At 44.0% G+C, this 24746-nt stretch overlaps 4 protein-coding genes across 8 annotated transcripts in view; 2 read left to right on the forward strand and 2 right to left on the reverse strand.

Annotated features, from left to right (window-relative positions):
- Window positions 1–755: 755 nt before the first annotated feature.
- Window positions 756–13919, forward strand: LOC117579164 (reversion-inducing cysteine-rich protein with Kazal motifs). 2 transcript variants are annotated; one of them, XM_034264924.1, is made up of 7 exons: window positions 756–2747; window positions 7324–7379; window positions 9641–9755; window positions 9834–10039; window positions 10925–11066; window positions 11134–12696; window positions 12759–13919. In XM_034264924.1, the coding sequence occupies exons 1-7, from the start codon at window positions 2252–2254 to the stop codon at window positions 13574–13576; spliced, it is 3396 nt and encodes a 1131-aa protein (XP_034120815.1). In that variant the 5' UTR covers window positions 756–2251; the 3' UTR covers window positions 13577–13919. The 2 variants fall into 2 exon arrangements, with proteins under 2 accessions (XP_034120815.1, XP_034120816.1); XM_034264925.1 differs by lacking the exon at window positions 756–2747 and adding an exon at window positions 5467–5633.
- On the reverse strand, window positions 13886–15007 carry LOC117579165 (proteasome subunit beta type-7). The gene is made up of 3 exons (XM_034264926.1): window positions 14848–15007; window positions 14617–14796; window positions 13886–14561 (listed from the first exon to the last, which is right to left on the reverse strand). Exons 1-3 carry the CDS (start codon window positions 14907–14909, stop codon window positions 13985–13987), a joined length of 819 nt encoding a protein of 272 aa, XP_034120817.1. The 5' UTR covers window positions 14910–15007; the 3' UTR covers window positions 13886–13984.
- A 928-nt stretch (window positions 15008–15935) lies between these two features.
- LOC117580385 (39S ribosomal protein L39, mitochondrial) overlaps window positions 15936–24746 on the forward strand; it is a 19361-nt gene continuing 10550 nt past the window's right edge. The window contains exons 1-6 of one of the 3 annotated variants that reach the window (XR_004573565.1): window positions 15936–16077; window positions 16271–16586; window positions 16650–16750; window positions 16806–17248; window positions 17305–17407; window positions 21223–21321. Coding sequence is in view for 2 of the 3 variants with exons in the window: in XM_034266922.1 (XP_034122813.1) it covers window positions 16005–16077; window positions 16271–16586; window positions 16650–16750; window positions 16806–17248; window positions 17305–17364 (993 nt within the window). In the remaining variant the exon portion in view is untranslated. Of the gene's footprint in view, window positions 16078–16270; window positions 16587–16649; window positions 16751–16805; window positions 17249–17304; window positions 17447–21222; window positions 21322–24746 lie in introns of those variants that run through there. The other 2 variants (XM_034266922.1, XM_034266921.1) reach the window with 2 other exon arrangements.
- Window positions 17356–24746, reverse strand: part of LOC117580381 (zinc transporter ZIP10) — an 8470-nt gene continuing 1079 nt past the window's right edge. The window contains exons 1-4 of one of the 2 annotated variants that reach the window (XM_034266917.1): window positions 24371–24648; window positions 21513–21786; window positions 18775–19086; window positions 17356–18706 (exon numbers count right to left, since the gene is read on the reverse strand). In XM_034266917.1, the coding sequence (XP_034122808.1) occupies window positions 17721–18706; window positions 18775–19086; window positions 21513–21786; window positions 24371–24511 (1713 nt within the window). In that variant the 5' untranslated portion in view covers window positions 24512–24648 and the 3' untranslated portion in view covers window positions 17356–17720. Of the gene's footprint in view, window positions 18707–18774; window positions 19087–21512; window positions 21787–24370; window positions 24649–24746 lie in introns of those variants that run through there. The other variant, XM_034266918.1, reaches the window with a different exon arrangement.

A 24746-nucleotide genomic window follows, 5' to 3' on the forward strand; every position in this document is an offset into this window, starting at 1 on the left:
TCATTGACTACACGAACTTATACAAATGTAGCTGGGGCTCCTACCTACGTGCTCTACACGCCCTAATACACATGTAGCTGGTGCTTCTAGCTGAGTGTTTTACACGCACTAATACTTGTAGCTGGGACTTTGGCAGAGGCCTGGGACTCCGAGACGCACATTGAGCGGTGACGTTTCTCTTGTATGAAGTTGAGAGTCTCCTATACTATTTGGTTAGTGGCCCCGTGATGACTGGCTAGCCGGTCTTGCCCCAACACCAAAAAGGTTCGTAGCATGAGTACTCAACTCAATCTTTTGTATGGGAAAATCATCTGAGTACTGGGCTTTATAAAGGATTGATTCATTAAGCGGATAAAATTATAGTTTTAGCCCTGAGAATTCCGACCAGCTGGTAATATTACGCAGAATTTCAAAATCGAGTAAATTGATATGGAGAATACAGTATATTTACGGTATATTTTTAAAAGGAAAAGGAATATTTCTGTATATTTCCGAGGGTCAGATGGTATATATTATCGATAAGTCCGCGGTTATATCAGAACAATTTAACGGTTGACTCGTGCGGATGCAAGAACGCAGAGGCTGGTTAAATTTTAAATCCTTTTTAAATAACAGAATGAAAAACGGAAAGTTTCAAATGAATTTCTCAAATGTGTGACAATCAGGTCGGCTTAATTACTATCTATATAAATTGTGCGAGGGCTCTGTGAAATCGGTAAACCAATTCAGTGAACAAATAATAACTTATGGTATTCAACTTTCGCGGCTCGTCTACCATAAGTACAGCAACTTGTGGTGTTCTCCATTAACATTGTGGATCGTGCTCCAGGTGCAATCAAAAAGGATTCACCACACACTGTCATGCCGGGAGAAACAAAGTCGGCACTCGACTTCAAGCTGCATATGAGTTTATAATTGTCTAGTTTTTAAGCATGCCGCTTGTGTGCTTCGCCTGACGACAGAGCGTTGGCGGAAGACTGACAATGTCGGTGTCGATGTTAGTGCCTAGGTCCTGTAAGGGCGGGTGTTGGTAGACTGACTTGACTGATGGGCTCCATATTACATCAAATAGCTCCACTTTCCTTTTACAGGATAACTGCTCTGTGAGCCTCCCTTGTTCTCTTGTTCGGGCGTGTGTGTGTGAGTGCGCTTGACTCCTTTGCTCTGTAAAATATGCAATTAGAAAGACATCAAAGCAGAGCTACCGCTCAACGATGATAGACCGCCCACCACCCGCAGGCTATTACTTACAGTTACGTCCAATATAATAGCACTTTAAATATAACTTAAATCCGTATTTTCTGTGTGTTCTGATTATCCTTCTGCAACTTTGATATTGTGCTTTGCAACTCTTTAACATTTTTCGAGATTTTATTAAGTTAAGATCTGCTAGGTCAAAAAGTCTTAAGGTCGAAATTTGTTCTGTGGCTTACAAGGAAAATTCACAAAATCTTCGCTGAGCGGATAAAATTTGTTAAAATATGAGGGTGGCTATTATTTTAGACGTAGCAGTGCTTGACTACTCTTACTGTCTCTTCCTTGCTTAGCTATGCGCTTTGACACAAGCACATAGAGAGTGCCAGTGAGGCGAGGCGAGGGTGAGAGGCGAGAGGCCTCAAGTATCTGAGCCCCATCATTAGTGTGCCGTGCGCCACCGTTGACGGAACTTTGTCTACCGCCGCCTCTACCACTGCTTTCAATATTATTTATTTATATTTTTCACTTTTAATAAAATGTTGTCGCTGCCGCCGAAAGACTTGGCCAAACTGTCGGAAAGATAAAGAGACGAACAGCCTGTCGAGGTCAATTGGCTTAATTACTGTGTGACAGCGTGTGGACAAGTGGCAGAGGCGTGCTCAAAAAACTTACACTGACACCAGTAACCATACATACACACATACGTACTACGATTATTATGTACATTCCATCGGATCTGTAGTTGTAACTCTCAGTCAATAGAGTTCCTTGTGAGGGAAAAACATTAAAATTAATGGGCTTTGGTTTTCATTTGATTCAAAATATAGAGAACTGATACCTATTGTACACACATCCATACATATACTTACAGTGGACAGTGCAAGTAAAAAAACTAAGCCATTTAAAGAGTTTGAAGCGCAAACATAAATGTATGTGTGAATGTATACATACATCTGTTTAGAAAACAAAATTGAAAATCTTAGTGCTCTCTGCTGCACTGTCCATAAGCATTTTCTTATCGAACGGATGCAATGACATTTGGACATGTACATAGATGAAGCAGGAGAATCGCGTACGAGTATTCGTGGATGGACACACTCATTTCCCTTCGACTGATCGACTTATCAGTAGTGGCAGTGAACAAAATGCACTCAGCATAAGCGCAATAAGAAATACTTGTGTAAAACAACAAATTCAGTGGACTGAAGAAAAAACGATAAAAATGCGCCCCAGTGGCTGGCAGTTACTGGTTCTACTCCTCCTGCTGTGTCTCAGTCTCTATGGCGCCGTGCGCCAGTTGGATGAGAACCAGAGCACCAAGAAGGATCACCGTCATGCCTCAGAGCGACAGGTGCGGCGCCGCAACAAGAGCAACGCCTCCGCCGACCAACAAAGAGTTCTGGTCACCAGTAGCACCAAAAGCAAGACTTCGGATGGCACGGAGTCGGAAGATTATGACTGGCTGGATGTGGAAACCAGCGAGGCACTCGATAGTTCGGAGACGATGGCCGTTCAATCAGTGAGAGCTCATGGAGATGGCGAGTCACATGGTAAGTCTTATCACTGTAGGCTCTATCTCTGGCCGGGTCTGAGTCACAGCCCAGTGACCTTTCGAGGCAGATCAAAAGCAACCGCTTTTATTATAATCAGCCTGCAATACACAGCTGTGAAAAAATTAAAAGCACCACCACCACAAGCAATTTTCAAGTCTCAAAGTGATCCTACAGTGGTTGGTTTGGATACAGCAACTGAATTTTGGATGGCGAACCACAAATTTTCGATGGGTTTCGTGTCAGGCGACTGTGCTGGCCATTCTAACACGTTCCGTGTTGTCCCCTAACCGTTCCTTTGCTTTCATGCTTGGGTTATTTACTAGTGGGTTATTTACTGCCCATACTAGTGGCAATTCATATTCTGCAAAACGGTAGCATTACAGTCTCCATGATATCCAAGCACACGTGCTGATCCTTGATGGTTTTTATTCAATATATTGAACCTACTCCATAGTAAGGGAAGCAGGCCCATCCCATTAAATTAAACCTTTTATTTTCAATGGGTTTCTTTGGTGTACTGGCGTTCCTTGGACGTCTTAAGTATAATCGAGATCCCTTTTCAGTTAATAAAACACTTCTTACTCATCTGACATTACAATTTTCCTCCATTATAGGGATGTCCAATTGGCATGCTCCCTTGCAAACATCATGTGCTTAGTGATATGTCTGGCGGTTAAAAGTGCGAGCTTTTTTTTGGTAGAAGGCTTTTAGGCTATGTTATCTAAGATATATCCAAACTTTCTAGCCCGTCGATTTTATTTTAAGCTCTTTTTTAAGCTCGAGAGCAGGCTTGAAGGGAACCTTCTTGCTCTCACCAATCAGCCTTTTGACCCTAAAAGGGGTCATAAATCGTTTTCATCCACGTGTTTCACACTTTTCTTCGTAGTTGAAGGCGTTTTGAATCATTTTATTGAAACTTCCTACCAATTGGCCAAGTTCTCTGTAAGTTTTTACGTCAAATATAAATTTTTTTCTAGGGGCGCGCTTCTTCGCATTTCAGAGCTTTACACGTCTTATTGTAATGATTATTATTAGCTTTTATGATAGAAACAGTGAAATAAATATTAGTCAAAACTAATAAATAAGTGGTTAATACAAAGTAAATTCCGCGAAATTACGGAGATTCACTTTAAATAGTGCTAATGGTGCCATTATTTTGTTCGCCATATTTGTGGTATTTTTTCTATAAGTTCAAAAAATATATATAAAGACAGATATTTGAAAAAAGGCAACACTTTTATTGTTAATGGGGAACACTTAACTATATGGAAAAACTAAAAATTTAAAAAAATCACAGCAGAAATGGTTTTTTTTGGCCAAAAACAAAATGTGTTGTAGTGGTGCTATTATTTTTTTCGCAACTGTATGTACACATAGAGGGTTACAGAGCTTTAAAAAATATCTACAACTTCTGGTAAAAAAAAAAGTTATTCGAATTAAAGGTTCTACACTCTTGAAATCGAGATACACATGCATGTACGTAGTCCCCTCCCTTCGATTTGCATGCAAATGGAACTACATGCCATCCACACTCCATCGACATCCTCTACAGGCCCAACACTTAATCAACAGCAATAATTTCTTTTGAGCGCGAACGAAATTTTTTAATTGAAAGTGATGATGACGCTACTCGCCCTACTGGATCGGTACGAGTATACGAGTACAAGTATCTGTATGAATCGCTATGAGTGCGTGCTTGAGCGAAAGTGTATCTAAATTGAAACTGTGTTCGAAATTTGTATAAATTGCTCCCAAGCTGCGAGTCTGATGGCGCCAGCATTCGGTCCAAGTCCAAGCCAAACAGAACCTTCAGATTCTGGAGCTTCCCCGTCCTGCTTGTTTCATTAACTCCAAGCCGGAGTGAATTATGGAAGAGGAAATATTTCATTGGGACGGAGGGAGAGCTGTGATGTGTGGGTGTCAGCGTCTGATAAATGTGTTAGGTTTCCAATGAAGTTTTATTGCCCTCACATGTAAATATATATTTATGTACATATGTACATATGTGCGTATGCACGTTGCTACTTGGGGCACAGCCGATTGTCGCTGTTTGCGAAAAGGAAATTCTTCTTCTGTGAGGCGTCTGCCTTGCATCTAAAATGAGATTTGAAATGCTTTGCATACAAATATGTCAACTAATGTAGGCAGCTCACTTTGATAGTTTATTTGGATTCGATCGATGTGCTCATAAAAAGCTGCATATAAAACAATAAATTATGAGAATGCGTAAGCTGCCCTCACGTACTCAGGCCCGGTGGGTGGTCACTCCTTTGATACCGCATATCAGTAGCACTGCCAGGAAATGCCAAAGAACTCTGCGACAAATCAGCTGTGACATTTGACTTGAAGACTCTCAGAGACCGAGTGCAATTGATACAACTTCTGTAGATATTTATAAATACAGCAGAGATACCCCATTCTTCCTCTGGCGTTGGGTTGGCAGGCAACTTAGATCGTTGGCCACAATCGAGGCAGAGGCACAGCCAGAGCCAGAAGAGCCCCGACCCAAGCTAGCTGAAGACTGCGCAACTTTGCAAATAAGCAACTAAAATCGTATTAATAGCACTCACTACGACAAATTATTCAGAGAGTCGCCAAATATAAATGAAAAGTTAACAGATTTATAAATAAACACTACATAAAATCTAACAACGAAAAGAGATTCAAAATTAAAATTCGGAAAATCAAGAAAAGAATCAAACAAGCTATCCAAAACATTTTTCACAGTGTGCCAGTGTTTTTGAATTTGAATCGCCATGTTCATAGTTCGGCACATAGTTCGGCAGACATCAAAGTACATTTCCGCTTAAATTAGTCACAGAAATCCCAAAAAAGAATATTCGGACTTGCTGGGCCGAAAAGAAATGACTGGGTCAAAAATAGGTGACTTCTCAGGCAAATTATGAGGAAATTTTAACATTTTCTCGCCTGCCCCGCCCCGCCTAGGTCTCCTTGTAAAAATGCAATCCATTCGCAATTGCACACTTAATTAATGAGCATTGCTTTTGATGTTCTGTGAAGTTCAGTAGCCCCTCCCTCTCCCCACCAGTTCAGTTCCTGCTCCAAGTGACAAAAACGAAATTTTTCACGCACTCAACAGAACTCTTTGAACCCGCCCTTCGGCCAGCCAGCTGTCACTCGACTCGCTCTGGGGACATGTGTCGCACATGTTGGGTATGCGAAGCGGCAGCAGCTAGGGATGGGCGGAATGGCGAGATCAGACAAGAGTGTGATAAAAATCATATTTGGGGATATGATTGCCTTTGAAAATAACGAATGTGTGCAAAACGGTGCCAGATTTTCCCATCTCAGCCCAATCACAAGACATTCGATAGTCCCACTAAGTGATTTTAAAAAGTAAAAACAAGTGGTTATAGGACTACACCTACAATATTAATGGAAATCTTTAAATTTAATGAAACTTTTTGGACAGAATCCAATTCTTTTACCTGCGAGTATCTATCTGCAGCCCTTTGTGTCACGCTGCCATATCTCCCATCCATAAGCCCCTATTAAACACTCGCCACCTTGGTTTTCCCAAGAAAAGTTCAGCAGCCAATGAACAATCCTCAAAATAATCCGCAGAAGAGCAAAGAGACAGAAAGACATAGATTAGCTAGATACTATCTACCTAATTAGTAAAGAGAAGAACGCCCTATCTCAGAGACCCCTGATTTGAAGAAATTATAAGTATCTTCGGGTACAGATTCACATATGACGATGGCCATATGTTTTTTGTTGCATTTTCTTTCATTTAAATGTGCTGAGTGGTGTCAAAATCCATGTCATTAAACCTTGATATGATTCTCTTGCTAACTTAACTATTTGCTTTCCTGCCCCATTTTGATACTCGAAGTGTAAATGGGGTACATTTAATTTGTGGACAAAGTGGCTGTACATATGTAACGCAGAGACGGAAGCGTTTCCGACCCCACAAAGTATAGATATTCTTGATCAGCTTCAATAGCCGACTCGATTTAGCCAAATATCTCTGTCCGTCCGTCTGTCCGCCCGACTTGTTGAGCGCCTGGTTCTCACAGACTATAAGACCTGGAGCCACCAAATTTTGCATTCAGATGGTTGTATGCTCGAACTGTTGCTAGTGTTTTTAAAAATTAGCCCCACCCCCTTCCGCCCTCGCGAAGGTCGAAAATCTCCGACAGCCGACAATTTTGAAGATAACAGAAAACTAAAAACGCCATTCCGTATTGAATGACCATATAAATCATATTACCGAATTGGGTATATTATATTATATTATAGCCAGAATGAATCAATTAATTTGCAGTGGCTAAACCCACCCCGTCCAGCCGCTTTTGTTCATTTTTTGCACATCCGCTCATGCCACGCTCTGCTTCACGAAGTGTGGGAGGGGGCCGAGCTAAAAGAGCGTGTTGGCGTGAGAAGTAGTGTAAATGTAGACGTAGATGACATACGTAGAAAAATTGTAAAATTTGAAAAAAACCACTAAGGTACAGATGTACTACTGAGTACCGGGTATACAAGATGTGACGCGTAAGAAACGTCTCACACGTCCCTTCTCGTTTTAATATATATTTTTTTCTCCCTCTAGATATCTTCACATGTTGCAATCAGGTCTTTGGCTCATGTCGCACAGCTTGCGAAAATGTAAGTATGGGAAGCATCGCGACGGGAGGAAATGTTGAAGAATCATACATACATATGTTCATACATATTTATACATTTGTATAAACAGATATCATAAATGAATTCTGTTACTGGTTTTGTAAGCAGAAATTTACATATATATCCATATCTACATACGTATGTAAAATATCAGAAAATTTTAAATATATCTTTCATAAAATATATTGTAAATATGCATATCACACTATATTATTTATTGTATACTCCGCTGTGGCGTCAAAGTCTTGGCCAGGCCAAACCCAACAAAAAATTGTCTCAAAGGAAAGCAATGTGTATGTCATAAATATTAAACGCCATTCCGGTAACTTGCCATCTAGGAACGTAGTTGAGTGGATAGCCGTTCAGATTCAGATTGAACCATCCGATAAGAGGGAAAACTCGTCACATTTCCTGTTATTTGTATGGGCACTCTTTCTCTGTGTATGCAACTGCGAGAGGTGCATACTAAGCAAAATAAATTTAGAATTCCATAAGCGTGGCTCAGTCAGTCATCAAGAACTATTATGACAGGTTTTAAAACTGTTCGAAAGAACTTTGAATGCCATATCCGCCGTGCGGTGTTCAGTGTTCAGTGCTCGGCGTGGAGTTGTACGAATGAGCCTTGTGCCAAAAAGGAAAATTCAGGCTTCCATCACAGCCCCAGTTCGACAAAATCCACACACTCAAAAATTGCATTGTTAATTAACATAAACTGGCAAACAGGTAATTGCAGCTCAAAGACCAAGCCCAGACAAGAGTCAGAGTCAGAAACAGTGCCAGATCCAGAGCCAGACCAACCAGTTTGCCACTCAAAGTCATTCATAAAACTTAAGCCCGGGCAAAAATCAATTTGTTGTTTGTGTGAGCCCATACTGAATACCCGAACCCGAGCCCCGAGCCCCGGGCCTTTTTCTGCGTGTGTCTCGGTAGCCTGCTCCTAGCTAGCCCCGACAAAAGCCCACAATCAAATCACTGGCATCATTTAACTTTGTAATCATAACAATTTTCCTCCAAAGCAATTCGTTTTTTCAACTGAAATGGGCTGAGGTTTCTCCGCTTTGTATTCCATTTTCACTTATAAATGCAAATTAAGGCATTAAATCTTTTGCCCAAATTGAAACTGACAAAATGACAACTAACCACAAAACAGGATAATGCCGAAGTAAAATGAAGCAAACTGGTTTTTTCCCACAATCACAGTCATTGGAATAGACATGGTATGGTATTTCCGAGTTAAATTTGAGTTTCCTTGGTTGTGGAAGAGATTAGAGAGTGACAAGATCTTTGCAGCGGGATTCGGGAAATAGGAGACCCAATTGATATCCGAACTTCCACCACACCAAGCAATTGAAAAACGTGTGAAAAGTCGTGCCGAAATTGGAGATTAGATCTCCTATCACGATAAGTGAAAGGTCTTTTGTTGTCCAGCGGGCAACAATTTTCAGGAAGGTTTGCGTTTGCGTCTAACCTGATGGAACTGCCAAGGTGGCCAGGCTGTGAGATGGCAGGGGATTCCAGAACAAGTGAGCCTCCGTCTTGGCTTGTGCATGTGTGGGAGTGTGTGACCCGGCCATAGACACTTCATTAAAATAACTGCAACAGCCAGGATGTGATCACATGTTCATATGTATGTACATACGTACATATATGTGTTTGTTGAATTGCTTGCAGGACTACAAAATTTATTCTTGATATTCCCCAATGTAGTAAACCTTAACTACGCTCCTGCTTATGCTAATTTTAATTTATTGGAAGGCCTGGCCTGGCCAGTTTTAAGGACGAGAGAGATGAAGTGCAAGTATCTTGAGCATCTTGAATAGACATCGCTTTACTCAGATTACTGTAGCCGATATGCAAGCCTCACGCCGAGCCTGAGCCTGAGTCTGAGCCTGAAAATTTGATATTGAAATTTCGTGCGCCTCTCTCTTATCGATAGGTAGATCGGAGAGAGGGAGGTGTAAAGCAGAAAATTTTATTTATGATGGTGTCAGGAACAGAAAAGCATTCGGATACGAGAATGTAACATAATACGCTAAAAAATAAAAATGCAACCAGCATGTTTTGGTCTCCATCGGCAACCCCCGATACGAATCCCTCATTAAGGTCCCGCTGTGACTGCAGTGAGCACTTGAAGCAGATCGCAACAGGTTATGGTCTAGAGGGCCGACAGCTAAACATCTAAATCGGTTATTAGGGGTTTTAGATGGGATTTTTTCTCTGCCATCTAATGTACACATTTTCAGTTATCGTTGGTGGAGTTTGCCTCGGGAGGCGCTGGCGATGGTCGTGAGGAGCTGCGAAAGTATTGTCAACTGCCTCAGGTGGAATTCTGGAAGTGCATAAACCAAACTTTCGAAGGTAAGCGCGAATGTACTGGCAATCCACTCAGATAATCAATCCTCATCGTCTTATTCTTACTGGACTTACCATCCGCAGCGGTCACCCGCGGTGCCGACTGGTCGGGCAGGCGTTGCTGCCAATTTGGTGTTCTGCAACATTGTCGAAATGTCTGCGCCTCGGCGAACCAAGCACCGGTCCACAACTGCAGGCGGAGCGATGAACAAATGCTGTACGACTGTCTGGAGCGCCAGGAAGCGGCGGATCGGTGCTGTGGGCAGGCGCGCACCTCCGAGTGTCTTCAGGTAATGGTTGGTTCTAGTTACTAAAGGACATCTTCACATGATGCCTACAAAGAGAAGCTTTATCATATTAGGTACTCAAACAGATGAAGGTTCTATGTCATAGCCAGTAGTTCCACAAATATCTGAATATTCCAACAATTAAAGAAGAAATAAAGAAAACTAGTAAGAAATACATCGACAGACTCCACAACCACGAAAATAATTTAGCCTTAAGTCTATTAGACAATAGCTTAACAGTAAGAAGACTGAAAAGATACCACATTCTCGATATCCCTGATAGATAAATCCAACAAACTGAAAAGATGTTATATATAATAGCAGGTCTCATTGGAAAACTGATATTTCTTTTAATTGAATATTAATTATACAATTTACTTATTGTTTAAACAAACAGATTGTAAATATAAAGAGAGAGAGAAAAAAAAAATAGCCAGTAGTTATGTACTACTGTTTTATGATTGTACTTTTTTTTCTTGTCTTCTGAGCTCACATACCCTCTATGTACATATGTACATAAGAATGACACAAAACCCAGATAATTTAAAAATATGTTGAGTTGTGCTCTTACCAATTATGCTTGAGGAATTAACTTCGAAAGTTAAGGATTATAATCCCTACGTTAAACCAATCGTATTTTTTGGACAACTGTGGTCATTAAGACACTTCTCGGTAAAGGTTTTCCATTTTGTTAGGAAGGACTCCTAAAAAGAAATGAATGCAAATAATTAATAGATACAAGAATCCACTCTCTTTCGTCAACTTTCCAGTAGTTTTCCATAATTTGTGTAATTTTCTAAATTGTTTGGCGAAATCGATCCGAAGCATATCTGGAATAGACAAGAATTGGCTGTTTTATAATCATAATTGTTCGGTTTTTTTTTACAGACTTGCCGTGCTGCCTTTGAGCCCTCCAATGCCAGCCAGGGACATGTGGACATTGGTTCCTCATGCGGGGATCGCAACTTGGATGTGGTACAATGTATACACAACCACACGGATATGGCGCCGTTGGCCAACGCCGAACAATGTAAGAAATCCGTCTATCCGGGCCTGTCGACACCGAAATTAATCCATCCTCTGAAAATCCCCAACAGATCTGCCGTGCTGTGCGTACAGCAACAAGGAGCACTGTCGCCACACCTGCCGGAACCTGCTGCATCAGAATGGGACCCAGGTAGAGCGTAGCGAAGTGATTTTTACGCGGCTGGAGGCGGCAGGCTGTGGCACGCCCTTGCCACACTTGCCCTTCTGGCAATGCTTTCTGACGGTGACTCGAAAGCTGTATGTTCCAGCTGGAGGAGGACTTTCATCGCACCGACGAGTGGGGGGCAAGGCAGCTGAGGCTGTGGGAGAAGCAAACCACCTTGGCATCGATGCAGCCAAGCGTCAGTGCTGCGAGCAGGCCAGTAGCCACAGATGCCGTCACCTCTGCACCCAGATCTTCACCAGTGACTGGTGGGAGACACGGGCCAGCTTCGACAGCGAGTGTTTGGAGCAGCCCAACGAACGTGAGCTTCGTCGATGCGTAGAGAGCGTGGATGCCCCGTGCGAGCTTGGCTGCGATGGCCTCAGCTTCTGCTCAAATTTCAATAATCGTCCGACGGATCTCTTCCGCAGCTGCACCGCAGCCCACGATGCGGCGGCCAGGGAGGATTTCCTGATGCTGCAGAAGCGCGGATTTGTTCGGGTTCTCGGCCAGGAACTTTTCATCAAGAACACCACCAGCTGTGCCCCAGACAAATGGCAGGCTCTTGTCTGCGCTCTGCAACTGCAACCCTGCACTAGGATGGGACTCTTCAACGGCATCTGCAGCGAGGACTGCCACGAGCTGCTGGAGGAGTGCTTGGACTGGACACGCCAACAGAAGCGACCCCAGGCCATTTGTTCGCGCCTCCAACCCTCTGCAGAAGAGGACGAGGAGCCCCTCCCTTGCATCACCTTACGGTCGTATCTGCGGAAAGAGCCCCGCAACGCTGTTGGACCTTACGGACTGACCTCGCCCTGCTCAAAAAAACCGTGCAATGCAAGTGAGGTGTGTGTCCTGCAGAGGAGAGGCGACATCCAAGGCTACGCCTGCATTCCAGGATGCAGCCTGGGCCAGGCCTCTAGCCTGATTGTGCCCTTTGGGGCGTACGTACGCCTCGGCAAGAGCAACATCCACACTAAGTCCGATGTGGGCCAGCCACTGTCCGCCGAGCACATTGTTTGCAGCTGCGGACTTCAGGGCCACCTAGAGCAGTGCCAGCCGTTGCCCAGCTACACCCACGCCCACTGCACCCTTCCAGGGGGACGAAGTTTTCGCCATGGCTCATCCTTCTACCTGGAGTGCAATCTATGCAGCTGCTTCGCCGGCGAGATCACCTGCACCAAGAAGCAGTGTCGCCTGCCCGGATTCACGGACTCCAGCTACACAAGCCTCCCATGCAACTGTGCGGCTCATTATGTGCCCGTGTGTGGCTCGAACGGGAACACCTATCCCTCGGCCTGCGTGGCCAAGTGCCACATGCCGGAGGGCAACTATGTGTACGGGGCATGCAATGCCCGAAATGCTTGCCAGGCAGCGGCTCCCAACAGTTGCCCTCAAGGAACCCAGTGCCTGGACAAACGGAAGGTTTGCCTGGCCAGCATGCAGCGGCCCTGTCAGCAGTACGTCTGTGGTAAGCTCAAGTCGGTTTCAGCTTGTAAGTGTGCGTCTTTTATTTAACTCATCTCATCGCAGTAAACGCCAGCGCCACAAACTGCTCCTCCTACCATCAGGGTGAGGTGTGTGACACCGAGGGACGAACTCACGCCAATGCATGCGATCTGCTGAGAGAATATCCCAGTGGTCAGGTGGCCTATTGGTCGGCCTGCCAGTCGAATCGCGCCTCGCCGTCGCCCGTTTGTGGAATTAATGGGGTGACCTATCGGAGCATTTTCGCAGCGAGGGCCGAGTACGTGCTGGCCGACTACGTGGGTCGCTGTCGGGAGGTGGGTTTGCTGGCCAGCGAAATGGGAAGACGGTGTCGGACAGTCCAATGCCCGGCTCCAGTGTCCAGAAACTGTCGATTGATTGTGCCGCCTGGGGCATGTTGTCCGCTTTGTGCAGGCGGAGCCTTCAGGATTATCTACTCCCGGAAGCAGTTTGATCGGGCCATGTATGGGCTGCGAGCTCAGAACAGCACGTTGCTCACGCTGCATGGTGTGCTCCAGCAGCTGGATGGGCTGGTGCAGGTTAACGAGTGCCAGCTGACGGGATTTCTCACCATGGAAGTAGGCATTTTCGTGGCTCTGGTGCCAAGCAGCAGCATCAAGCGACCAACCCGGCTCCAACTGGAGGCTTGTGCGCGCGAGGCAGAAAAGATATCTTCTCTGATAAATGCCCAGCCCCCAAGGATCACTACCAATCTGGCCCTCTCATGTCTAACTGTATCGCATCTGCTGGAACCCACACCAAATGGGGCGAAACTGCATGGTTCTAGAGCGATTTTGCTAGTGCCCCTCACCCTGTTTTTAGTTTGTAACATAGTTGTTAGTAGTTATATTATAAAATATTAGCTTTATAATGAGTGTTTAAGATGTAAACAATCAAGTGAATTCTTGGTGCCAATTAATCAATTAGTTTACCAGATGGAATGTGCCTTCAACGTCTAGGAATTGTCCCTCTATATTATGTGATATTAGACTCATTAATTAATGTTTAAGCAAAAGGTCCGGGTCCCATTGATCACTTTTGGATAGAAGCGCTATGTATGTAGAATGGGTTTTTATTCGCTGTCGGCCAAACCATCGTTTGTCCATGGGCGCAGCTAGTCCAATTAAAATCTCACATATGGACCCCCCAACCCCAACTAGTAAAAGGGCGAATTAAATTGAAGCGTTGCTCCATTTATTGAACCACTCCACAAAAACTCTTATTTCGGTTTTATAATAAGTATGCGAAAGCAAAGAAAACTAATAGCTCCCTTAGGACGTCTCCATAGGCACCACCTCGATGCGCTCAGTGATGTGCATGTCCTTGGTGGTGGAATGGAGAACTTGTGTTGCGCCAATGTTAAAGCGATAGTCCAACTGGCGCGTGCCCTTCTTGTTGGCTAGCTCGTAGTTACGAAGATATTCCACGTTATCCTTGCGTATCACGCACAAATCAACGTTTGAGCCCGAGCCCAAGTCGTTGAAAATACCAGCCGCAATTGCATCGCGTACGAGCAACTTGGCCTCCTCCTCGGACAGGTCGGGCTTCCAGCGGCTCTCGAACACAGACATGGCGGCCAGGCTTCCGGACCCCATGGTGGCATAGGGCAGCTTGTCGGAGCTGCCATGAGGATGAATGGAATAAATGTGGGGCCCAGTTTTATCTACGCCGCCCAGCACCAAGGCGGCACTGATATGACCCTGGTAGCGGAAAAGCATTTGCTTTAGCATGGTGTTGGCGGCCACCACGCGCACCTCTCGCTCGGTGCTGAGGCGGTGCAGCTCCAAGTGGGACGAAATGAGATCGGTAGTCATTTCGGTGTCGGCCGCAGTTCCTGCACCACAGCAGCTGCAAGGTATGTGTTAGTTGAGGAGCTTAAACTCAGAACAAACTAACCACTTACTATATATTCTTGGCCAGATAATGGATCTTGGCGCAGTTCTTGTCAGATACAATGGGACCCTCGGTGGCGCGAGTGTCGGCTCCCAGGACCACACCATCCTTGTAAATTATGCCCACAATGGTGGTTCCAGTTTTGGTTGTGGTCGGCGGCTTAAAACCCCCACTCAGAAGTGTCGCATTTCTGCAGAAGAAGACTTGTCATGAAGATACGCCGAACGTTTCATGAGCTTACCGCTTGCAGTTGTCAAAGTTGAAGCCAGCTCGTGGCAGGTTGCGTGCCAAATCCAGATCCATATTTATATCTTCTTTTTTTCTGCTGTTTGCTGTTACTCGAGAAAATACCTTTTTATTTCGAGCGGAATGACAATCAAAATTGTAATCAGTGTGACTAGCTTAAGGAAAATACTTTCATATACTTACAAGTTAATAAAATATACTGGTTTATATACCGAATGAACAATGTTTCGGAGCTAAAGCCTAGTACTCCATTCTATTTCTAGTGTTCGTTCGGCAAACAACTTTTTTTTTAGTTCAAAATGTTTAGTGACATTTTTACCTGGTCGCCAACCATTTAAATTTAAAAAAAGCCTAGTACTCAGATACGAAAACACGTTTGCTAGCACACTGTGCAATTTATTTAGCTATCAGCAGAGTGTGACCAGAGGTGAAAGCCGCATTCCGTAGGGTCACACTAAGGTACGGTTACAGGACACAACTTTTAGTGGAATTGGCGGCTCTTGCATTTGTGGAGAAGGAGGACAATCAACGAAATAAGCGCCGGAAAGCATCTGCAGGAAAGAAACCAGCAGGGTCGTATGGAGCATGAGTATGAAACCCCATCTAACAATACCCTTTGCACATTCCCCAGTTTGAAAATATGACTCAGAATATGATAGTTTCAAGTCAAAAACATCGCCTTCGCCCTTCCTCCGCAGAATCCTGTGGAGCAGTAATTGGTCCCAAAAAGAAAACATCTTAAAACAAATTTTGTAACAGCTCAGTCGGGTCAGTGTTTTGGCATCATGAGCAAATGGCGTTCAAATAAGTTCGAAAAATGAAAAATGCAAATAAATTTAATATAATCGCATTAATCTATAATAATATTTATAGTTTTTGCCGTTGATGGCCTCAACTTCAACGGCATTGTTGCCTCCGTTTAATTGAGACTTTACTCTCTGTTTGCTAGGTACCCCGCGGAATATAAAACAGATCTGATATCGAGCTGCTAGAAACATACCATCAAATATCACAAAATACTATCGCCTGATTTCTAAAGGGATGATGTCATCTGGTCTGGGTGGTATATTTCGGTATATTTGAGGGTGTAGGTATATTTTATCGCGGATTTATCCCCGGTCCCACTGGTACGAAAATAAATAGTAAAAAATCATGTCTAGGGCTACAAAATTACATAAAGCAAGCTGGTGTGCCCTAAGCCAATTGCAGCAATACAGAACTAAATGTATGTATACCTAATTGCTGTAACTTTTATTGAGCAAAAGCAATTCAAATGTGATTGTACTAAATGTCGTTGTGGGCTTAACGTGTAATGAGGCGGCTCCAGCCTCAGGGTGGACGTGCTCGACTGGAAAATGGCGGAAAACTCCAGAAGTATGTCATGCTTTAATTAATTAAATATATAAATTTACTTGCAGCAAACTTTTCTACGTCGATTGCCTCTCGGAATGAACTGTTTGCACAGGAGCAGCGCCGGCAACGAGACGCCGTTGGCCGTATTGACAAGATCGAGGTCCGTTATTTGGGTTTGCCCGAGGATGTGACTCTGGTGATGAACAACCATATCTCCACGCCATTCAACTGTGCACAGCACTTGAGTGAGGGACACTGCAGACGCACTGCTCTGGCTCTAATCGATGGTAGTGTCCCGTGGGATATGCACCGGCCCCTTCAGGAGTCCTGCACCTTGCAGTTGCTCAACTTTAATGTCTCCGAGCCGCATGTGGTCAACAAGTAAGGATATGGCGTTATTGAGTCTGATCACCTATGATGCTCACCTATGTTCCCCTGTTGCAGAGCCTTCTGGCGTACATGCAGCTTCATGCTGGGCGCTGCTTTGACGCGGGCATTTAAGACGGAAGCGAACCTCCAATTGCACAGCTTCCCGGGACCAAACAGTAAATCCATGGCTTATATTATGTAGATCTCTCGTCTAATGAATCTTTATCACAGTCAAGTCGGGTAGCTTTATTCACGATATCGTGCTGGAGACCCAAAACTGGCAGCCATCGAAGTCGGAAATGCGAGCCATCTCGGCTGAAATGATTAGACTTGCGGCCCAGGATTTGCGCATCGAACGCTTGGACGTTCAGCAAGAGATTGCCCAGGAGATTTTTAAGGATTCTAAATACAAGAGCGAACAATTGCCGAGTATCGCGCAACAGAATAATGGGCGAGTGAGTCTGTACCGCCTGGGGGACCACATTGACATCTCACGTGGTCCCATGGTGGCATCCACTCACTTCCTAGGCAAGTGCACTGTCTCGGCGGCCCACAAGTTAGCCGAGGAAGGGTCAGCAGGAGCCTTCTATCGCATCCAAGGCGTGGCCCTGCCTTGTGGCTTCAAGTTGAGTCACGTTGCGTATGGCTTGCTGGAGGAGCGATCGCAGAAGCTGGTGAGAACTCACTAACAGGCAACGTCGATCTTCATGTTCATATTTAATCTTTGCAGAACCCCGCTCGCTTGCCCCATGAACCTTTTGAGGAGCAACAACAATTGCAGTTATCTTAAACAGATCTTTAATCGATAAAAGCTTTACAATAAGTGTTAACAGGTAACTCATTAAAGAGCAACTAATTCGTTATTAAACGGGGAAACATAACCCTTTGGATGACATTGGATAACGATTAACGGGTAACTTCCGTCTTAGAACTAGCCAAAAATATTCTTAGCCTATTTGCTCTGACTACATTCGCTTACAGTCGTTAATCTTCTTAAAGTTTTATGCATAAGCTTGGGATGATGAGGAAGATATCTCTTACTCAAGTGGAAATTTCAAAGATGCTTAAATTCAACTATCGACAAGAAAAAACAGATGCATTTCCGCAGTAACCAGTTTGAGATTCTGAACGTGTCTTCTGGAATGCCTAGAAGCTCTTAAACAGTCCCTCCAGGTCGTGTTCGTTCAGGGCAATGATCAACATGATCAGTCCACCCAGGAATATGCCGAATACCTGGATTAGAATACCCTTTGGATCCTTCGCCATCTCCGTGTTGTGGGCCACACTCATTGTGGGCACCAGATCGGCAAAGGCAATGTATAGGAAGGAGCCTGCGGTGGCTGCATAAATCCATTGCGTCATTCCATCTCCAATGCCGGCAATAAACAGACCTACAGCCATGCCAACAAAACTTAGAACCGAGCTAACCAGGTTCATGTAAATGGCTCGCCTCACGGAGACACCTGTCTGCAGAAGAAGTGCAAAGTCGCCCAACTCGTGCGGTAGCTCGTGACATAGAACAGCGAATGCTGTGGCCAGACCTGTAACAGGATCACTGGCAAATGCGGCACCAATGGCTAAGCCATCGGTGAGATTGTGCAGTCCATCGCCAATGATGACCATAAAGGCCACAGGAGTGAGCGGCCGCTCTGCTGACTTTGCGTCCAGCTTCGTCTCCTGCAGCATCACATTAAGCTCACGTGAAGCTGGTACCTCTGGAACTTCCTTCTCCACCTGCTGGCCAGGTGAGTGGCCATGACTGTGCCCATGTCCATGGCTGTGCTCGTGGATCTGCCCATCGCCCTTCAGCAGCGGAATTACGTTCTCTAGCGTGTACATGAACAGGGCGGCAAGAAAAGAACAACCACACAGCAGGGCCGCTTCCTTGCTGTGCTTGTGTGCAACACTCATCACGTGCCCCTCGTCTAGGGCCTGCTCGTGCTTCTCCTCTTTGAAGAGAGCGTGAGGCAGCAAGTGCATCAGAGCATCTCCGGCCAATGTGCCCACGGCTATGGATACCAGAAACTTGAGAATCTCCTGATAAGCTGTCGTTTTCATCAAAGGCACCAGGAGAATGCCAAGTAGACCGCATGCAGAGAGTACAAACATGGATATACTGGCACAGACCCAAGCTGAAAGAGGGGAAATGGTTAGCCCATGTACCGCTTAAGAGAGTTGTGTGGAAGCCCTGTTCACCTACCATCCCAAATCTTTTGGTTTTTATCCTGAAGTATTTGCAAACGTGGAGCTGGCTGAGCACACACACCTCCGTCGATTTGGGCCAATAGAGCTGGACAAAGCTTCATGAATGCTCTGGGGGTGATCCGTACCGAGTTGATGAAGTTGTTGTACTCCTCATCAGAGTTGTGAGTGGTCTCCGTCGGAACGGTGGAGCCCGTACTGATCAGCTTCCGGTAAATACTGTTTCTGTGTAGATCATTGTGGTCCACAATCAGGGAGAGCAAAAGCTTCGGCGACAAGCAGGCGGCTGCAGGCCATGGTCTGCCATCAACTAAAAATTCAATAGATTGTAATGTTTTTTTGTTAAATACTCATATCACTTATTAATATTTACACTAGCTGGTAAACACAAGAGGGTAGTGTGAACTTAATCATTCTGAGCATAAAAATACGAGCGGTGGCCTATTTTGTTTACTCAAGACCACACTCACAATTGGCACCCGATTCGCTTGTAGGAACGATTCATGAGTTGTATCGCCCCTGCTTGGTGCTAACTGTTTATGAAGAGCCGTTTTAGTGTTTGTGTACATTTCAATAACCGGCAAATCTCGCCGAATCCAGTAACGTGAACAGCATCAGCTGAAAAGGCACTTGTTCTAGCTCCTCCCTGTTGATGGATGATTGTTTTTATACGACAATTTGTTTTCCACTTCCGCGTACATAATGGGGTTGTTTATCGCTTTATCGCCCTGTGGACGAGGATTTTTACCACCAGCTGACATGACATTGCACTGCCCAAAAGGAGAGCTAGCTACAATGCCCGTACATTTTCAGATAACTCTACCCGACAATTGAACTTGTTTTTTTCCGCTTCGAACCAAAGCAGCTTTTTCTGATAGAGTGAGGGCTTTAATTTTTTGTAAAGAACAATGTCTTGTTTTTATAGAATTTACAAAGTCTGATATTTTTTTAACGTTTCTATACCCGGTACTCGAAGAGTAAATAGGGTATATTGTATTTGTGGGGAATAACGGTTGTATGTAACGCACAGAAGGAACGTTTCCGACCCCATAAAGTATATATATTCTTGATCAGCATCAATAGACGAGTTGATAGAGCCATGTCTGTCTGTCCGTCTTGTCTGTCGGCTAGTTCTCAGAGACTATAAGAGCTAGAGCCACCAAAATTTTGCATCCAGACTGCTATATGCTCACACTGAAACCAGTGTATTTCAAAAATGAGTCACGCCCCCTACCGCCCCGCAAAAGAGGCAGTGGCCGCACACAAAAAAAAACACAAATATAAGCTGAGGGACGGGGTGGGTAAAAGTCGGCAGGGGGAGGGCAAAGGCAGCGGCCGAGTGAAGCAGAAGCAGAGTGTGAATGAGAGAATGTAAAAAGAGCAACAAAAGCTGCGGGACAGGGTGGGTTTAGCCACTGGAAATTAATTTCTCCATTGTGGCTATAATAATGATGCGATCGGATCCCAATCTGGTGATCTGATAGATACGAAATGGCGTTTTTAGTTTTCTTTTATCTTCAAAATTGTAGATTTGGGAGGTTTTCGCCCTTTTTAAGGGGCGGAAGGGGGCGTGGCTCATTTTTGAAATACACTGGTTTCAGTGTGAGCATACAGCAGTCCGGATCCGTTATTCCCCACAAATACAATATAACCTATTTACTCTTCGAGATGGATAGCATAATTGAATTTATTACGAGTATATGCATACATACATATGTACTACATATGTGTGTTAGTAGATGCCGGTGCCCGTGCCCCTGCAGTGACTTGAACTTGGAAGCTGGCCAATTAAGATACATTTGTTTTGCCATGTATGTACACACATATGCAAGTGTGTAGTAGGGCCCCGTTGCTTCTATTTATATTGGGGCTTGAGAATTTCTCTACGACTTAATTGGAATTGTCTCTCAGGTAATTCTTTGTGGTTGCCACTGGCTCATTATTGTCATACTTGAATAATATAATCTGAATGTACATAATCTCATGTTTATGTTTCTTATAGTTACCATCATGAGAATGGAGGGAACTTCTCTCCTACTGTTAATGGCAGTGGTGTCTTTGCTTGGTCTACTCGTATCTGTGTAATAATCAGGCAACTCTGAAGAGTGCAAATACTCAGGTGTCTGATAACACTACTTTTTTTCCGCTTCGAACCAAACTGACTTTTTTATAGACTAAAGGCTTTAAATTTTTTTTTTAATTATCGTGTTTTTCTATGGCAGAACTTTTATTAGAGATTTATAAAGTCCGGTTTTTGTTTGTAACGTCTTTCTTAGAGGTAGCGCTAGGTTGTAATGCTTAGCCATTCTATAAAGCTGACGAATGCATCTATAAAGAATACCCAAACACTTTGCGGTTTTGGCTTAGAGTCTGGGAAATGTCGACTTTAAAAACTCGAGAAAAGTAGAAAAATAAAAATCATGTATCCACTATTTTTTATGAACAGATGCATTAATTGGACGTCGTTTAAGGTATTACTCGTCAAAGTCTATGGAGAGACGTATGAGCTACAACTGTTTAACCTGTTGAACTTTTCCAGAGTTTTGTAAGTACAAATTTCCTAAAAAGTACCTCACAAAAATCAACATTTTTGCATTTAAAGCTTAATAATTTTTCACAAAAATCAACATTTTTGCATTTAAAGCTTAATAATTTTTAAGTTGGTCTGGATCGAAGCGGCAAAATCGTGCCGAGTAGTGTAATGCAGATCCATACAGTTAAGGGGGAAAGGCTCACCGCTGCTCTCCCTCGGATGCCGATGCTTGGGGTCGTGTATTTCTAGAAACTCTGGAACCGCAGGCCCCGAGTTATTTGAGGTCTTTGATGATATCTGCACATCCATAGATTCGTCGCCGGTGGCATTGGCTTTGATCTGCTTCTCAAAGTAGGTGCCATTAGTGCTAGCTTTCGTTTCATTAGAGTACCCTCGGGGTCGATGCTCATCGATAGTGTGCGAGGGGTCGAACTCGATCTGGCCCAGGTTCAAGCTGTACATTAAATGCTCGAGACCCTGTAAGGACAGTATTTATAACATGGAATAATTATTGAATGATATAACTTTCTTTTCTTCAAATATGCATTTAATTTAGTAACAGCAAAATAACAGCTGACAGCTGTTTATCAATCTTAGTATATTAATGGATCTCACAGCATTTTTATACCCGGTACTCTAAGAGTAAATAGAGTATATTGTATTTGTGGGGAATAACGGTTGTATGTAACGCACAGAAGGAAACGTTTCCGACCCCATAAAGAATATATATTCTTGATCAGCATCAATAGTCGAGTCGATAGAGGCATGTCTGTCTGTCCGTGTTTCCGTCCGTCCGTCTGTCCGTCTTGTTTGTCGGCTAGTTCTCAGAGACTATAAGAGCTAGAGCCACCAAATTTTGCATCCAGACTGCTATATGCTCACATTGAAACCAGTGTATTTCAAAAATGAGCCCCGCCCCCGCAAAAGGGCGAAAACCTCAAAAATCTACAATTTTGAAGATAAAAGAAAACTAAAAACGCCATTCCGTAGGGAATGGCCATATCTATCAGACCAAATTGGGATCCGATTGGATCATTATTATAGCCACAATGAAGAAATTAATTTCCAGTGGCTAAACCCACCCTGTCCCGCAGCTTTTGTTGTTCTTTTCACATTCTCTCATTCACACTCTGCTTCTGCTTCACTCGGCCTCTGCCTCTGCCGTCCCTCTACCGCTGCCTCTGCCGACCCACCCCGTTCCGCAGCTTATATTTGTTTTTTTTTTTTGTGCGCGGGCGCTGCCTCTGCCTCTGCCGCGAGTCTGCAGTGTGTGGGTCTAGGGAAGGGCGGCGAGATAAAGGAGCATGTTTGTGTGAGTAGTGTTGTTGATGTCGATGACAGATGAAGGAAAAATGTAAAATTTGACAAATAAGCGCTGAGGTGCAGATGTAGTACTGAGTGCCGGGTATAAAAGTTATGACGCGTAAGAAGCGTCTCACACGGCCCCTTTTGGTGAGCGGACGGTGCCTCTGCCTCTGCCTCTGCCTCGAGTCTGCAGTGTGTGGGTCTAGGGAAGGGCGGCGAGATAAAGGAGCATGTTTGTGTGAGTTGGTGTTGGTGTGAGAAGTGTTGTAGATTTTGATGAAAGATGAAGAAAAAATTTAAAATTTGACAAAATACATCTAAGGTGCAGATGTAGTACTGAGTGCCGGGTATAAAAGTTGTGACGCGTAAAAAGCGTCTCACACGTTCCTTCTCGTTCTACTAGGAATGCATTTAGCTCGAGGTCTAGGCTGCTTTCCACAATGTAACAATTACTTAAATATCTTATGTATAATTATTACTCACAAGTTTTAAATGCAAAAATAATCATTTTTGTTCAGTATTTTTTTACGAAATTTTACCTTTAAAAAACTTGGGAAAAGTAAAAAAAATTAAATCCTTTGATCTTTATTATATCCGGTACTCGAAGCGTAAATAGGGTGAAGTAAATACCATATTCTTATTTGCGCGCGAAAGTTGATGTATGTATCAATTTGGCGATCTGAAAGATATGGCCGTTTCCCACGGAATGGCGTTTTTAGGTAAAAAAAACTGTGACGCGTTTCACACGCTCTCGTTTATACTTTCATTCAGAAAAATTCTTTGTGTTCCAAGAACTCGGCATAATATGCCATTGAAATTGAGATTTTAGAATGGGAACAGAATACCCTCTCCTAACCTAGCATACGGCTGTGGCGGATGAGGGGGCCACGCGACTCTGTTAGTATGCCGAGTGCGTAGAAACTTTTTAGTAACCTGGAATTTAAATGGACAAAACGTATTGCGTAGCGCTACGCATGAGTAATGCCAATTTCCAGGGAGCCCCATCTCTAACTATGGAGTCCATAAGCACAACCTCGGTGTGCATTGCGAAAGATTTAGGTGGAGTCTGTTCTTGGCCTGGGGCCAACAGACTAGCCTCTAGATTTAGAATTCGTCAGCTCTTGTGTTATCTTCCCCCAGGAAAATTGCTCTTATCGGAGTAATCTTTTAATCTTGTTTTGGCTACGTGGAGGGGTATTGTGCCGTCCATGCTGGATGCTCAAGTCTCGGGAGTGTATAACACAATATGTGTTTGTATCTGGATTTTGATTAAATTTATGATAATGCCCGCAATAAAGTCTCCACGTTTCTGTCATGAGTTCCATAAAAGAGGGAGAGAGAGAGGCAACGATGGCGATGGCGACGGAGTGGACGACTGCTACCCTAGCACCCCGTAGTTGTTATAGGGTTGTGTGTCCATAAAGATTTCAGGTTGAATGCAGTGATGCGATTATAACTGTTGTTGAAATGTACAGAAAGGTTTCACTTTCACAATACTCATATATTTGTCGTACACCAATTTATTTTTTCTCTGCCCCGTGTAACCTTCTTTTAACGATTACCAGTTTTCTGTCTTAGATGGTCGTTGGTGCACTATGCCCGGTCCACAAAAACTCACTAATTGTTTGCCATAACATCAGCAAAAAGCGCCAGAGTACATGTCCGTCTTTGTTTACCTCGCCTCATATATCCCCTCTTTGTGTGTGTTTACAAGACTTGTTGGATGGGCGGCTGTTTTTGTTGTTGTTGTTGTTACCTCAAAGTTGATGGTCCCGCCATCCCCGTACTTTTGGAATATTTGCTCCAGGTAGCGGTTGTACTCCAAGGAGGTTTGTGCCATTCCTAGCAGTGAAACGAGGCACAGGAGGCGTACAATTAGCACAGGTTTAGGGGCCATTTTAATAACTGAACACGTATGTGGTAAACTTTATTGAACGCAAAGCGGAACCCTACTGGGGGCTGATCGTCATTCGTGCGTTCCGTTTCGACGACTGCCTATCCCGCTCAACGGTCTTTTTGAAATGACGGTTTTGCCGACGCAGCGTTTCTATACAACGGAAAGGAACGTGCTTCTCGCTCGCCCCATATCTGTCTCTCTTTATATCTCTCTCCACATTGCCTCTGCGCACGCG

Source organism: Drosophila guanche, unplaced genomic scaffold, assembly GCF_900245975.1.
Source record: "Drosophila guanche unplaced genomic scaffold, DGUA_6, whole genome shotgun sequence".
In the NCBI taxonomy this organism is placed as follows: Eukaryota; Metazoa; Arthropoda; class Insecta; order Diptera; family Drosophilidae; genus Drosophila; species Drosophila guanche.

Bases quoted from the DNA above. Each gene is read 5' to 3' on its own strand.
- LOC117579165 (XM_034264926.1), bottom strand. From the start codon at position 14,909: ATGGATCTGGATTTGGCACGCAACCTGCCACGAGCTGGCTTCAACTTT. The intron at 14,797-14,847 runs GTAAGCTCATGA...CTTCTTCTGCAG, and splicing joins AACTTTGACAACTGCAAGCG to AAATGCGACACTTCTGAGTG. The intron at 14,562-14,616 runs GTAAGTGGTTAG...CATACCTTGCAG, and splicing joins TATCTGGCCAAGAATATATA to CTGCTGTGGTGCAGGAACTG.
- LOC117579164 (XM_034264924.1), top strand. From the start codon at position 2,252: ATGAAGCAGGAGAATCGCGTACGAGTATTCGTGGATGGACACACTCAT. The intron at 10,040-10,924 runs GTAATGGTTGGT...TTTTTTTTACAG, and splicing joins GCACCTCCGAGTGTCTTCAG to ACTTGCCGTGCTGCCTTTGA. The intron at 11,067-11,133 runs GTAAGAAATCCG...AATCCCCAACAG, and splicing joins GTTGGCCAACGCCGAACAAT to ATCTGCCGTGCTGTGCGTAC.